The 15,773-nt window shown below is 40.8% G+C and overlaps 1 protein-coding gene across 5 annotated transcripts in view; it reads right to left on the bottom strand.

Moving 5' to 3' along the window:
- Positions 1–15,773, bottom strand: part of CHD3 (chromodomain helicase DNA binding protein 3) — a 400,697-nt gene that overhangs the window by 44,337 nt on the left and 340,587 nt on the right. For all 5 annotated transcript variants that reach the window (XM_053718298.1, XM_053718299.1, XM_053718301.1 and 2 more), the window contains exon 36: positions 1,464–1,572. In XM_053718298.1, the coding sequence (XP_053574273.1) occupies positions 1,464–1,572 (109 nt within the window). The remainder of the gene's footprint in view (positions 1–1,463; positions 1,573–15,773) is intronic.

Raw genomic sequence — 15,773 nt, forward strand, 5'->3', positions numbered from 1 at the left:
ACATTCTTAGAGGAGGTTCCACCATGGCTTCTAAACATAATGAACAAGGAGATTCCTCTATGTCAGACATGTTTAAACAGACTAGCAATGAGACCAGCAAGCTTGGAAAACACTTTACAGAAAGTTAACAAGCAAAAAATAAAAACGGTACTGTGCCTTTAAGAAAAATAAAAAAGGTCAGAATTTGAAAAACAGTGAAAAAAAGCAGTAAATCAAACGAAATTTTTACAGTGTGTATAATAGGCTAACAGAGCATTGCACCCACTTGCAAACGGATGATTAACCCCTTAGTTTAAAAAACGGATCAAAAAAACGAAATAGACGTTTTTTTACCAGTCACAACAAACTGCCACAGCTCTGCTGTGGCCCTACCTTCATACAAACGACTTTGGAAAGCACCAAAACCCTTCAGAGAGGTCCTAAGCATTCAGGGAACTCCTTCAAGGAAACTGGATGTCTCAGTCTGCAAAAGCTAATGCGCATCTAGGCGTGAAATTAGGCCCCTCCCACTTCCTGTCTACACAGTGAGAGGCCTATCAAACTATCCCTAGGCAAATTTAAGCCAGCCATGTGGAAAAACTGGGCCCCAATAAAGTTTTATCACCAAAAAGCATATAAAAAACGTTTAAACACTCCCAGCAAACGTCTTATATGTCAGTAATTTGAAAAAATAATAAGAGTGTTACCTCTAATAGTAAGCATGATACTAGTCGCTATTAAATCACTGTAATCAGGCTTACCTTAAATAAATCCGGTATCAACAGCATTTTCTAGCATATACATTTCTCTAGAAAAATTTTGACTGCACATACCTCATAGCAGGATACCCTGCACGCCATTCCCCAAGCTGAAGTTACCTCTCTCTTCAGTTATGTGTGAGAACAGCAATGGATCTTAGTTACAACCTGCTAAGATCATTAGGGACCACAGGCAGACTCTTCTTCTATTTTCTGCCTGAGACCAAAATAGTACAACTCTGGTACCATTTAAAAATAACAAACTTTTGAATTGAAGAAAAACAACTAAATTACACCACATCTCTCTAACTGCTTCCATGCTTGTCGAGAGCTGCAAGAGAATGACTGGAGGTGGCAGTTAAGGGGAGGAGCTATATAGACAGCTCTGCTGTGGGTGATCCTCTTGCAGTTTCCTGTTGGGAAGGAGAATATCCCACAAGTAATGGATGATCCATGGACTGGATACACCTTACAAGAGAAATAAGCAACAGGAATATGAAAGGGCAGCAGTGGAAGGCATGCTTGTGGTTCCAGGTATAGATAGTAAAGTGGCTTTACATCAGCATTTTGAAAAGTAAAATGTGGTTGGAAAAGGGAAATGAGACAGTACCGTATCTCACAGACAGCACAAGAACACAGTACATACCACTGACTGCAACGTATAACAGCACAGGAAGATAAGAACAAACAAGTTATTTAGAACACATACATCAGAGTGTAGGATACACCACAATCCCAGCTAGAAGCCAGTAATCATGTCGACGGTGCCAGATTTCATTGAGTTTCCCAGAGCAAATGGCTGCTCTTTCCTCATTCTGCCACAAGGTGTGCAGCTCTGTGGGAGAAATGAAAGGGAACACAGGGTTATGTGGTTATTAGAAATTATAATTAGCTAATGTAACCTAAACAAAATTATACTCAAAACAGAAATTACATTAAAATTTAGATAATTTTAAACGAGAAATCAATTTTTAGCACTTTAAAGGGACTTGCACGTCAAAATTAAACTTTTATGATTCAAACAGAGCATGCAATTAACTTTTGTCATCAAAATTGAATCATTCTCTAGGTATCGTTTGTTGAAGAGATAAGCAAGAATGCACTAGAAGAGGCATATTTGGCGCAGCCACCAATTACCAGCTAGCTAAACACAAGTTCACTACTTCAAAAAGGATAGCAATACAACAAAGCAAATTTGATAATGGAAAAAAATTTGAAAGTTGAACGCTCTATCTGAATCATGAAAGTTAATGCTAATAGCATCACTTGAGCGGAAACTGCCGTTGATCCAATCAGTAGCACTATTCCCACAACCCAGCTGTACTTTAATTATGTGTTTAACAGATTAATAACAGAGTTGCAGCATCACTAGTGATAAAATTACAGATTGTTACAGATTAGAGAATGAAATGTTATCACTTTCATTTTGACTTTATTGTCAATTAAAAAATAGAGGGGGGAAAAAATGTATACTTACCTGATAAATTCCTTTCTTTCATGGTGGTGAGAGTCCATGATCCATTACGCATGGGATGACAATTCCCACCACTAGGAGGAGGCAATCAGAATCAAGTTCAATCCGATTGGCTGATCCAATCAGCCAATCGGATTGAACTTGATTCTGATTGGCTGATTCCATCAGCCAATCAGAATATTCCAACCTTAATTACGATTGGCTGATAGAATCCTATCAGCCAATCGGAATTCGAGGGACGCCATCTTGGATGACGTCATTTAAAGGAACCGTCATTCGTCGTTCAGTCGTCGGCCAGGATGGATGTTCCGCGTCGGAGGTCTTCAGGATGCTGCCGCTCCGCTCCGGATGGATGACGATAGAAGATCCCGCTTGGATGAAGACTTCAATCAGATGGAAGACCTCTTCTGCCCGCTTGGATGAAGACTTCTACCGGATGGAGGACCTCTTCTTGCTCCGCTTGGATGAAGAATTTGGCTTGGCTGGGTGAAGACGACTCAAGGTAGGGAGATCTTCAGGGGCTTAGTGTTAGGTTTATTTAAGGGGGGTTTGGGTTAGATTAGGGGTATGTGGGTGGTGGGTTGTAATGTTGGGGGGGGTATTGTATGTTTTTTTTTACAGGCAAAAGAGCTGAACTTCTTGGGGCATGCCCCGCAAAGGGCCCTGTTCAGGGCTGGTAAGGTAAAAGAGCTTTGAACTTTAGTAATTTAGAATAGGGTAGGGCATTTTTTTATTTTGGGGGGCTTTGTTATTTTATTAGGGGGCTTAGAGTAGGTGTAATTAGTTTAAAATTGTTGTAATATATTTCTAATGTTTGTAAATATTTTTTTATTTTTTGTAACTTAGTTCTTTTTTATTTTTTGTACTTTCGTTAGTTTATTTCATTGTATTTATTTGTAGGAATTGTATTTAATTTATTTATTGATAGTGTAGTGTTAGGTTTAATTGTAGATAATTATAGGTATTTTATTTAATTTATTTATTGATAGTGTAGTGTTAGGTTTAATTGTAACTTAGGTTAGGATTTATTTTATAGGTAAATTTGTAATTATTTTAACTATTTTAGCTATTAAATAGTTCTTAACTATTTAATAGCTATTGTACCTGGTTAAAATAAATACAAAGTTACCTGTAAAATAAATATAAATCCTAAAATAGCTATAATATAATTATAATTTATATTGTAGCTATATTAGGATTTATTTTACAGGTAAGTATTTAGCTTTAAATAGGAATAATTTATTTAATAAGAGTTAATTAATTTCGTTAGATTAAAATTATATTTAATTTAGGGGGGTGTTAGTGTTAGGGTTAGACTTAGCTTTAGGGCTTAATACATTTATTAGAATAGCGGTGAGCTCCAGTCGGCAGATTAGGGGTTAATAATTGAAGTTAGGTGTCGGCGATGTTAGGGAGGGCAGATTAGGGGTTAATACTATTTAATATAGGGCTAGTGAGGCGGATTAGGGGTTAATAACTTTATAATAATAGCGGTGCGGTCCGCTCGGCAGATTAGGGGTTAATAAGTGTAGGCAGGTGGAGGCGACGTTGTGGGGGGCAGATTAGGGGTTAATAAATATAATATAGGGGTCGGCGGTGTTAGGGGCAGCAGATTAGGGGTACATAGGGATAATGTAAGTAGCGGCGGTTTACGGAGCGGCAGATTAGGGGTTAAAAATAATATGCAGGTGTCAGCGATAGCGGGGGCGGCAGATTAGGGGTTAATAAGTGTAAGGTTAGGGGTGTTTAGACTCGGGGTACATGTTAGAGTGTTAGGTGCAGACGTAGGAAGTGTTTCCCCATAGCAAACAATGGGGCTGCGTTAGGAGCTGAACGCGGCTTTTTTGCAGGTGTTAGGTTTTTTTTCAGCTCAAACAGCCCCATTGTTTTCTATGGGGGAATCGTGCATGAGCACGTTTTTGAGGCTGGCCGCGTCCGTAAGCAACTCTGGTATCGAGAGTTGAAGTTGCGTTAAATATGCTGTACGCTCCTTTTTTGGAGCCTAACGCAGCCATTCTGTGGACTCTCAATACCAGAGTTATTTTAAAGGTGCGGCCAGAAAAAAGCCAGCGTTAGCTACGCGGGTCGTTACCGACAAAACTCTAAATCTAGCCGATACTAAAGGCCACATCAAAGTGATAACATTTAGTAAATGTATGTAACGATGACAAAGTTACTTCTTTGCAAATTTGCTCAACAGGCGCTTAAAGTTTAAAACCGCAGGAAGTAGAAACAGATCTGATAGAGTGGGCTTTAAAAATTCTGGAGGAGGGGTACCAGCCTCCACGTAAACTACAAAGCTAAAAGTGACAGCTAAAACCTTTTGGCCTTTACAAGGACCTAAACAATTATTGAAAAGACCAGAGTACTGTCTGAAACCCTTTGCAGCCAAAGATTACATTTTACTACATCCAAATTATGAAGAAGTCTTTCCTTTGATTTTTGAGGATTAGGACAAAGTGAAGGAACTATAATCTCCTGATTGATAGAATCAGAAGAGACCACTTTAGGGAAGAAATTTAATTTTGTTCTTAAAATCTTGGTAAAAAAAAAAAAAAGATAAGGAGAGTCAAAGGAAAGAGCAGATAACTCAGAAAACCTTCTAGCAGATGAAATGGCTAGGCGAAACAAAGGTTTCCAACAAATGTTATGTCTAGAGCATGCATTGGTTCAAATTCAGTACTCTAAGACCCAAATTTAGATTCCAAGGGGGAGAAATAGGCCTGATAACAGGATGAATTCTGACTAATGCCTGAACAAAATTCTGAATGTCTGGAAGTTTTGCAATCTTTTTTGTGAAATAGAACTGACAGAGTTCAAATCTGTCCCTTTAAAGAACTGGCCGACATCCCCTTATCTAAACCTAAAGGCATCATCATAGATTAATACATTGTTTAAAAAATATGAGTCCTTTAATTCTTGATCAATTGATATGCGATTGAAAATAACAGATTACAAATAATTGCATACATATTTTTATTGTAACAATGTAGATTTACATAATTAATCATTATATAAAGTAACACTTTTTAAATGCATCTTTAGTTAGTGATGGAATTCGGTATTAATAATATCATTACAGTTTTTTTTCTCCGGGAGTTTATACGTATTTGCCTAATATCAGAAATACTGTTATTTTACTTAAGTTTGCAATAAGGCTTCTTTTAAAGCAAAATAAAAAATAAAAAAAATCTCTGTATCTTGCAATGTACCTGGGAAATTTGCTGGTCAAACAAGAAGCCATGAGATCTATCTCTGGGAGACCCCATCCCTCAAGTATCTTATTGAATACTTCTTAATACAGAGACCATTCCCCTGGATAAAGAGATTGACGACTTAGATAATCTGCTTCCCAATTCTTAACCCCTGAAATGTGAATAGCTGAAATTGAACAATGATTTTTCTCTGCCCAAGAAAGAATACAAGCTACTTCCTTCATTGCAAAAGAACTGTGAGTTCCCCGTGGTGACTGATGTATGCCACTTCTGTGACATTGTCCAATTAGAAACAAGTCTATGTATGAGAGGCCAACCGGAAGATAGCACGGAGTACTAGAATATTTTTTGGTAACCTCGCCTCCTGAAGAGACCAATCTCCCTGAGCTCTCCTGGAACCCCATACTGCGTCCCTACCCAAGAGACTTTCATCTTTTGTGATTATTGTCCAATTTGGACAAACGATGCTCCCAGAGGAATAGAGAGGTTGTACGTCCACCAGGATAATCTTTTATAGTGGGATCCAAAAGGATCTTTTGAGAGTTTATTGCACCATTGACGAAGCATACATAGCTGAAGAGGTCTCATGTGAAATTGAACAAAAGGAATAATGTCTGATGCCGCAATCATCAAACCCAGAACTTCGATGCATAAAGCTAAGTAGGATTGTAGGATTGTGAATAGACTGTAGTGGACTGAAATGTCACTCTTCTTTGGTCCGTCAATGAAGGTCTCCTTGATACCGACTCTATTATGACTTCTAGAAAAGAGATTTTGGTGTGAGGAAAAAGAGAACTTTTTAAAATGTGGACCTTTCAACCATGATTGTGAAGAAACAAAGTCTTGTTGGTTTGAGATATTGCTAATGGTAAAGATGGAGCCTGAAGCAAGATATTGTCCAGGTATGGAAACTATTGAAATACCTAATCTTTGAAAGATGTACTGTCCTCTAAATAAATAGTAGTCCAATTTCCCAGAATAGAAAATAGCACCATCTACCTTGGGAATTGTTTGGCAAAGATCTAATCTAGAAGAAGGAAGCGGAAACATATTTTTGAATATAGATAATGGGCTAAATGGAATACCTGGTAGGCCAATCCCTAGTGATAATCAATTCAGTGATTGTCTCAAGAACAGGAAATACTTCTGGAGTTGTAACTGCCGGTTTGAAAATTAAATGCATTTGCTTAACAGATGTTTCCTCTGCAGACTTTGGATCTTGCACCCTAAGGTACTCAAGACCTCTCTCAAAAGAGTTCCCAGATGTTAAATTTTAAACATAAAGGGAGAAGAGCCAGAATTTTGTTCTGATACTAATACTTGGTCAACTATGATCACCTCTGAATCTGTAAGTAACTTCTTAGCTGTTCTGATCTTAAGAAATTCAAAAGTACTAGGTAAGTCAGACAACATAAGTTTATCAGAAACTTTGTGGCGCTTACTTGGAGGGGGTATGGCCGCCAACATCACAGATACAGCAGAGTGCACAACTGCTTAAAGTCCAGGAGTTAAATCTGAATATCTCCCTTGTAATGTACTAACAGAGGGAGGACAGACTCTGTTAGTACATTATAAGGAGAAATTTAAGGAAGCATTTTTTTACAGAAAGGGTTGTGGATTCATGGAATAAACTTCCATTTGAGGTGGTAAACACAAAGACTGTAAAGGAATAAAAAATGCCTGGGACATGCCTAAGGCTATCCTAAGGAAAAAGTAACATGTAATATGGGCCTTTTTGGTTCTTATCTACCATCAAATTCTATGTTTCTATGTTAAGAGGAAATAACAGTGATAGACTGTCTGTTAAGAGTGCATGAGAAGAGCCATACAATGGCTGCATTATTGAGCTGTTGGAGATAAATTACAGTAAATACATTTAAATAAATGATCAGAAGACTTATCCTCAAAAAGAAGTTCAAAATTGGGGACAGTACCAGAATAATCCATGGTAAACAGCACACAGAAATAGCAAATAAAGCACAAGCAGCACAATACACATACAAGAGTTAACTTAAGTCCGTAAAACACTAATAAAACCAAGAAAAAACAAAATGTATGCTTACCTGATAAATTTCTTTCTTTCCGGGCATAGAGAGTCCACGACTTCATTCCAATTACTAGTGGGACATTCAACTCCTGGCCAACAGGAGGCAGCAAAGAGCACCCCAGCAAAGCTGTTAAGGGTAACTTCCCTTACCCATAATCCCCAGTCATTCAGTCGAAGGAAAATGGAAAAAGAAGAAAAATAAGGGTATAGAGGTGCCTGAGGTCTATTACTAGTGGGAAGCAATACCCAAGCTAGAGGACACAGAATGAAAAGGGAAGGAGAACAAAGCAGGCAGACCTAAACATAAGGCACCACCGCTTGAAGAACCTTTCTCCCAAAAGAAGCCTCAGCCGAGGCAAAAGTATCAGATTTGTAGAATTTGGAAAAAGTATGCAAAGAGGACCATGTTTCCGCCTTGCAAATCTGTTCCACAGAAGCTTCATTTTTGAAAGCCCAGGAAGAGGATACAGCCCTAGTGGAATGAGCCGTAATTCTTTCAGGAGGCTGTTGATCAGCTGTCTCATAAGCTAAATAGATAGCACTTCTTAACCAGAAGGAAAGAGTAGTAGAAGTGGCCTTCTGACATTTACGCTTGCCAGAGAAAACCACAAACAGGGCAGAAGATTGCCGAAAATCTTTAGTCGCTTGAAGGTAAAATTTTAGCGCACGCACAACATCCAGTTTATGCAAAAGACGTTCCTTATGGGAAGAAGGATTAGGACAAAAAGAAGGAACAACACTTTTCTGATTAATGTTTCAATCTAACACAACCTTAGGGAGAAAACCCAACTTAGTACGAAGGACCGCCTTATCTGCATGAAAACAAATGTACGGGGAATCACACTGCAGAGCCGAAAGCTCAGACACTCTGCGAGCAGAATAAATAGCAAGAAGAAACAAAACCTTTTAAGATAACAATTTAGTATCAACAGAATGCATCGGCTCAAATGGAGCTTGCAGCAAAACTTTAAGAACAAGGTTAAGACTCCAAGGAGGAGCAACAGGTTTAAACACAGGCCTGATTCTGACCAGGGCCTGAACAAAAGCTTTAAAGGGACAGTCTACACCAGAATTTTTATTGTTTAAAAAGATAGATAATCTTTATTACCCATTCCCCAGTTTTGCATAACCAACACTTTTATATTAATATATGTTTTACCTCTGTGATTACCTTGTATCTAAGCCTCTGCAGACTTCCCCTTGTCTCAGTGCTTTGATAGACATGCAGTTTAGCCAATCAGTGCTGACTCCTAAATAACTCCACAGGAGTGAGCACAATATTATCTATATATGACACACATGAACTAGTACTGTCTAACTGTGAAAAACTTGGTTTAATTTTGACTAGACTGTCCCTTTAACATCTGGCAAATCAGCCAGGCGTTTGTGCAAAAGAATAGACAGTGCAGATATCTGACCCTTCAGACCCAATGGAAAGACCCCTTTCCATCCGTAATTTCAGAAATAATTTCCACCAGACCAGGCCCAAATGAAGTCTTACCTTTACAAGGTAAAGACAAAAAGCTTGGCTTTTGAAGTTACATCAGCCGACCAGGATTTTAACCACAGAGCTCAGCGAGCTAGAACAGTGAAGCTAGACATCTTAGCTCCCAGTCTAATTACCTGCATGTTAGCATCTCAGATAAAGGTATTAGCCAGTTTAAGAGCTTTGATCCTATCTTGGATCTTCTCTATCGTAGTCCCTTTTGATATCAGATCAGACAAGGCATCACCAATAAAATGCTGCTCCCGCTACTGTAGCAATACTTGCCGCAGGTTGCCACTGTAATCCTTGATGAATGTACATCTTTTTTAAGTAAGCCTCTATCTTCTTATCCATTGGAGTAGAGATAGCTCCTTCTACTTTAGGCACAGTGCGCCATGAGTCACGGGTGGAGTCAGAAACAGGAAACATTTTTTTAAAAACAGGGGAAGGGGAAAAATAAACCCCTGGCTTATCCCATTCCTGAGCTATAATTTCAGACATCTTGTCTGGAACAGGAAAAACATCCACAGAAGAGGGAGAATGATAAACTCTATTAAGTTTAGTAGACTTTTTAGGGTTGACAGCAACTGAAGGTTCAGAGTCATCCAAAGTAGCTAGAACCTCCTTCAGTAGCAACCGGAGATGTTCAAGCTTAAATCTGAAATTACGGAACAAACAAGTCATCAGGTGATGCCTGATGAAACGGTTAGTTCCGTGAAACGCGTTGCATTATTGCACTTATGCACCACTAAGTCTCATTGCTGAGTGCATTGGATACTACGCTACCTTGGGAGGGTTTGGTATAGCCTTCCCAGTGCTATATTCTCTACTGTCTCTCTATCCTGGAGAGTGGAAATCATCTGAGCCCAGCTATCCATCTGTGGGTGACTACATCGTTGTATCCGGGTTACTGCCTGTGTTCAGCTAGCTGGTCTGCTGTCAAAAACCAGCTTGTTTCTATTGGCACAAGAGAGTGCCTTTATACAATGTGAGTACCCTGTGTCTCTTGTGTGTATGTATCAAGCTTGTTATACTGATTCACACATACGGCACCTCTTTCCTATCTTGTGTTTTCTATAGAATTGCCCTATCACCTCTGGTGACGTCAGAGTGCTGCCTGCTTCAAACGGATGCCATAAAGGATCTACACCAGTACATAAGGATCTGTCCTGGGAATTGTTCAATATACTGATTTACTAATGGACTGGTTTTGTATGACTATCTTATTATCTTATTGATGGGTCTCCAGTTCCACTGAACCAGTTTACATTAGTTTTTTTAAAAAAATCTTTACCTTCTATCAAATGTATGCGTATGCTATATATGTCACTGTGTGACTTTTTGTAACTAGGAGTATCTAACTATTGATCCTATATTTATAGTGAGCTTGTATGTGTGTATCTATATTTATATACATACTGTACACTTGTTGTAGCGCCTCCTATAGGAATTTGGATTCCTTACTTTTAAATCTGAAATTAACTTCTTCAGATTTTTCACCCATTGTATCAGAGTCTGAGATCTCACCTTCAGAAGCTACTTAAAGTGAATGTAAATTTTGATGCTAAAGTGCCCGGTTTTTAAAACTTTGATTAAAAACAGGGGCACTTTAATTCATCAATATTTTCATTTCACTCCTGTTGTGAAAATAAACTTACTTTTTAATCTTCACAGCAGCTCCAGCTTCCTCCACCTGTTTCAAAGCCTCTTCCTGGGTCTAAAATGAGGTATCTGGCTTCCTCCAATCACAGCAGTGAATCAGACACTGAATCCCCCGGGGGGGAATCTGTGATTGGAGGATGACCTATCAATCATTTCTGACATCAGAAATGGCTTGTGAGACCGGAGGAAGCAGCAGCTGCTGTGAAGATTAAAAGGTAAGTTTTTTGTCACAACAGGAGTGAAATGTAAATTTTGATGAATTAAAGTGCCCCTGTTTTTAATCAAAGTTTTAAAAACCGGGCACTTAAACATCAAAATTTACATTCACTTTAAGTATCCTCCTCATCAGAAATTTGGAAAAGGTTGACCAGCGCAGATTTAGAGGGGTAAGAGGCCTTACTCACAGAAAACAGAATTTATGTTTACCTGATAAATTACTTTCTCCAACGGTGTGTCCGGTCCACGGCGTCATCCTTACTTGTGGGATATTCTCTTCCCCAACAGGAAATGGCAAAGAGCCCAGCAAAGCTGGTCACATGATCCCTCCTAGGCTCCGCCTACCCCAGTCATTCGACCGACGTTAAGGAGGAATATTTGCATAGGAGAAACCATATGTTACCGTGGTGACTGTAGTTAAAGAAAATAAATTATCAGACCTGATTAAAAAAACCAGGGCGGGCCGTGGACCGGACACACCGTTGGAGAAAGTAATTTATCAGGTAAACATAAATTCTGTTTTCTCCAACATAGGTGTGTCCGGTCCACGGCGTCATCCTTACTTGTGGGAACCAATACCAAAGCTTTAGGACACGGATGAAGGGAGGGAGCAAATCAGGTCACCTAAATGGAAGGCACCACGGCTTGCAAAACCTTTCTCCCAAAAATAGCCTCAGAAGAAGCAAAAGTATCAAATTTGTAAAATTTAGAAAAAGTGTGCAGTGAAGACCAAGTCGCTGCCTTACATATCTGATCAACAGAAGCCTCGTTCTTGAAGGCCCATGTGGAAGCCACAGCCCTAGTGGAGTGAGCTGTGATTCTTTCAGGAGGCTGCCGTCCGGCAGTCTCATAAGCCAATCGGATAATGCTTTTAATCCAGAAGGAGAGAGAGGTAGAAGTTGCTTTTTGACCTCTCCGTTTACCAGAATAAACAACAAACAAAGACAAAGTTTGTCTGAAATCCTTAGTAGCTGCTAAGTAAAATTTGAGAGCACGAACTACATCCAAGTTGTGCAACAAACGTTCCTTCTTTGAAACTGGATTAGGACACAAAGAAGGCACAACTATCTCCTGGTTAATGTTTTTGTTAGAAACAACTTTTGGAAGAAAACCAGGTTTAGTACGCAAAACCACCTTATCTGCATGGAACACCAGATAAGGAGAAGAACACTGCAGAGCAGATAATTCTGAAACTCTTCTAGCAGAAGAAATTGCAACCAAAAACAAAACTTTCCAAGATAATAACTTAATATCAACGGAATGTAAGGGTTCAAACGGAACCCCCTGAAGAACTGAAAGAACTAGGTTGAGACTCCAAGGAGGAGTCAAAATTTTGTAAACAGGCTTGATTCTAACCAGAGCCTGAACAAAGGCTAGAACATCTGGCACAGCTGCCAGCTTTTTGTGAAGTAACACAGACAAGGCAGAAATCTGTCCCATCAAGGAACTTGCAGATAATCCCTTTTCCAATCCTTCTCGAAGGAAGGATAGACTCTTAGGAATCTTAACCTTGTCCCAAGGGAATCCTGCAGATTCACACCAACAGATATACCAAATTATGTGGTAATTTTTCTGGTTACAGGCTTTCAGGCCTGAACAAGAGTATTAATAACAGAATCTGAGAACCCTCGCTTTGATAAGATCAAGCGTTCAATCTCCAAGCAGTCAGCTGGAGTGGGTCGAACGGACCTAGAACAAGAAGGTCTCTCAAAGGTAGCTTCCATGGTGGAGCCAATGACATATTCACCAGATCTGCATACCAAGTCCTGCGTGGCCACGCAGGAGCTATCAAAATCACCGACGCCCTCTCCTGATTGATCCTGGCTACCAGCCTGGGGATGAGAGGAAACGGCGGGAACACATAAGCTAGTTTGAAGGTCCAAGGTGCTACTAGTGCATCCACTAGAGCCGCCTTGGGATCCCTGGATCTGTACCCGTAGTAAGGAACTCTGAAGTTCTGACGAGAGGCCATCAGATCCATGTCTGGAATGCCCCACGGTTGAGTGACTTGGGCAAAGATTTCCGGATGGAGTTCCCACTCCCCCGGATGCAATGTCTGACGACTCAGAAAATCCGCTTCCCAATTTTCCACTCCTGGGATGTGGATAGCAGACAGGTGGCAGGAGTGAGACTCCGCCCATAGAATGATTTTGGTCACTTCTTCCATCGCTAGGGAACTCCTTGTTCCCCCCTGATGGTTGATGTATGAACTTGGCCCTCGCTAGCTGAGGCCAAGCTTTGAGAGCATTGAATATCGCTCTCAGTTCCAGAATATTTATCGGTAGAAGAGATTCTACCCGAGACCAAAGACCCTGAGCTTTCAGGGATCCCCAGACCGCGCCCCAGCCCATCAGACTGGCGTCGGTCGTGACAATGACCCACTCTGGTCTGCGGAAGGTCATCCCTTGTGACAGGTTGTCCAGGGACAGCCACCAACGGAATGAGTCTCTGGTCCTCTGATTTACTTGTATCTTCGGAGACAAGTCTGAATAGTCCCCATTCCACTGACTGAGCATGAACAGTTGTAATGGTCTTAGATGAATGCGCACAAAAGGAACTATGTCCATTGCCGCTACCATCAAACCTATCACTTCCATGCACTGCGCTATGGAAGGAAGAGGAACGGAATGAAGTATCCGACAAGAGTCTAGAAGTTTTGTTTTTCTGGCTTCTGTCAGAAAAATCCTCATTTCTAAGGAGTCTATTATAGTTCCCAAGAAGGGAACCCTCGTTGACGGAGATAGAGAACTCTTTTCCACGTTCACTTTCCATCCGTGAGATCTGAGAAAGGCCAGGACAATGTCCGTGTGAGCCTTTACTTGAGGAAGGGACGACGCTCGAATCAGAATGTCGTCCAAGTAAGGTACTACAGCAATGCCCCTTGGTCTTAGCACCGCCAGAAGGGACCCTAGTACCTATGAGAAAATCCTAGGAGCAGTGGCTAATCCGAAAGAAAATGCCACGAACTGGAAATGCTTGTCCAGGAATGCAAACCTTAGGAACCGATGATGTTCCTTGTGGATAGGAATATGTAGATACGCATCCTTGAAATCCACCTTGGTCATGAATTGACCTTCCTGGATGGAAGGAAGAAGTGTTCGAATGGTTTCCATCTTGAACGATGGAACCTTGAGAAACTTGTTCAAGATCTTGAGATCTAAGATTGGTCTGAACGTTCCCTCTTTTTTGGGAACTATGAACAGATTGGAGTAGAACCCCATCCCTTGTTCTCCTAATGGAACAGGATGAATCACTCCCATTTTTAGCAGGTCTTCTACCCAATGTAAGAATGCCTGTCTTCTTATGTGGTCTGAAGACAACTGAGACCTGTGGAACCTCCCCCTTGGAGGAAGCCCCTTGAACTCCAGAGAATAACCTTGGGAGACTATTTCTAGCGCCCAAGGATCCAGAACATCTCTTGCCCAAGCCTGAGCGAAGAGAGAGAGTCTGCCCCCCACCAGATCCGGTCCCGGATCGGGGGCCCGCATTTCATGCTGTCTTGGTAGCAATGGCAGGTTTCCTGGCCTGCTTTCCTTTGTTCCAGCCTTGCATAGGTCTCCAGGCTGGATTGGCTTGAGAAGTATTACCTTCCTGCTTAGAGGACGTAGCCCTTGGGGCTGATCCGTTTCTGCGAAAGGGGCGAAACTTAGGTTTATTTTTGGTCTTGAAAAGACCTATCCTGAGGAAGGGCGTGGCCCTTGCCCCCAGTGATATCAGAGATAATCTCTTTCAAGTCAGGGCCAAAGAGTGTTTTCCCCTTGAAAGGAATGTCAAGCAATTTGTTCTTGGAAGACGCATCCGCTGCCCAAGATTTTAACCAAAGCGCTCTGCGCCACAATAGCAAACCCAGAATTTTTTCGCCGCTAACCTAGCCAATTGCAAGGTGAAAGAATTAGCCAATTTAAGAGCACTAATTCTGTCCATAATCTCCTCATAAGAAGAAGAATTACTAATAATCGCCTTTCCTAGCTCATCAAACTAGAAACACGCGGCTGCAGTGACAGGGACAATGCATGCAATTGGTTGTAGAAGGGAACCTTGCTGAACAAACATCTTTAGCAGACCTTCTAATTTTTTATCCATAGGATCTTGGAAAGCACAACTATCTTCTATGGGTATAGTGGCGCGCTTGTGTAGAGTAGAAACCGCCCCCTCGACCTTGGGGACTGTCTGCCATCAGTCCTTTCTGGGGTCGACTATAGGAAAACAATTTTATAAATATGGGGGGAGGTACTAAAGGTATACCGGGCCTGTCCCATTCTTTACTAACAATGTACGCCACCCGCTTGGATATAGGAAAAGCTTCGGGGGGCCCCGGGGCCTCTAAGAACTTTTCCATTTTACATAGTGGTTCTGGAATGACCAGATAATCACAATCATCCAAATTGGATAACACCTCCTTAAACAGAGCGCGGAGATGTTCCAACTTAAATTTAAAAGTAATCACATCAGGTTCAGCTTGTTGAGAAATGTTTCCTGAATCTGAAATTTCTCCCTCAGACAAAACCTCCCTGGCCCCCTCAGACTGGTGTAGGGGCCCTTCAGAAACCATATCATCAGCGTTCTCATGCTCTACAGAATTTTCTAAAACAGAGCAGTCGCGCTTTCGCTGATAAGTGGGCATATTGGCTAAAATGTTTTTGATAGAATTATCCATTACAGCCGTTAAATGTTGCATAGTAAGGAGTATTGGCGCACTAGATGTACTAGGGGCCTCCTGTATGGGCAAGACTGGTGTAGACGAAGGAGGGGATGATGCAGTACCATGCTTACTCCCCTCACTTGAGGAATCATCTTGGGCATCATTTTTACTAAATTTTTTTATGACATAAAATACATATAGTTAAATGAGAAGGAACCTTGGTTTCCCCACAGTCAGAACACAATCTGGTAGTTCAGACATGTTAAACAGGCATAAACTTGATAACAAAGCACA

Source organism: Bombina bombina, chromosome 6 (assembly GCF_027579735.1).
Source record: "Bombina bombina isolate aBomBom1 chromosome 6, aBomBom1.pri, whole genome shotgun sequence".
Classification (NCBI taxonomy): Eukaryota; Metazoa; Chordata; class Amphibia; order Anura; family Bombinatoridae; genus Bombina; species Bombina bombina.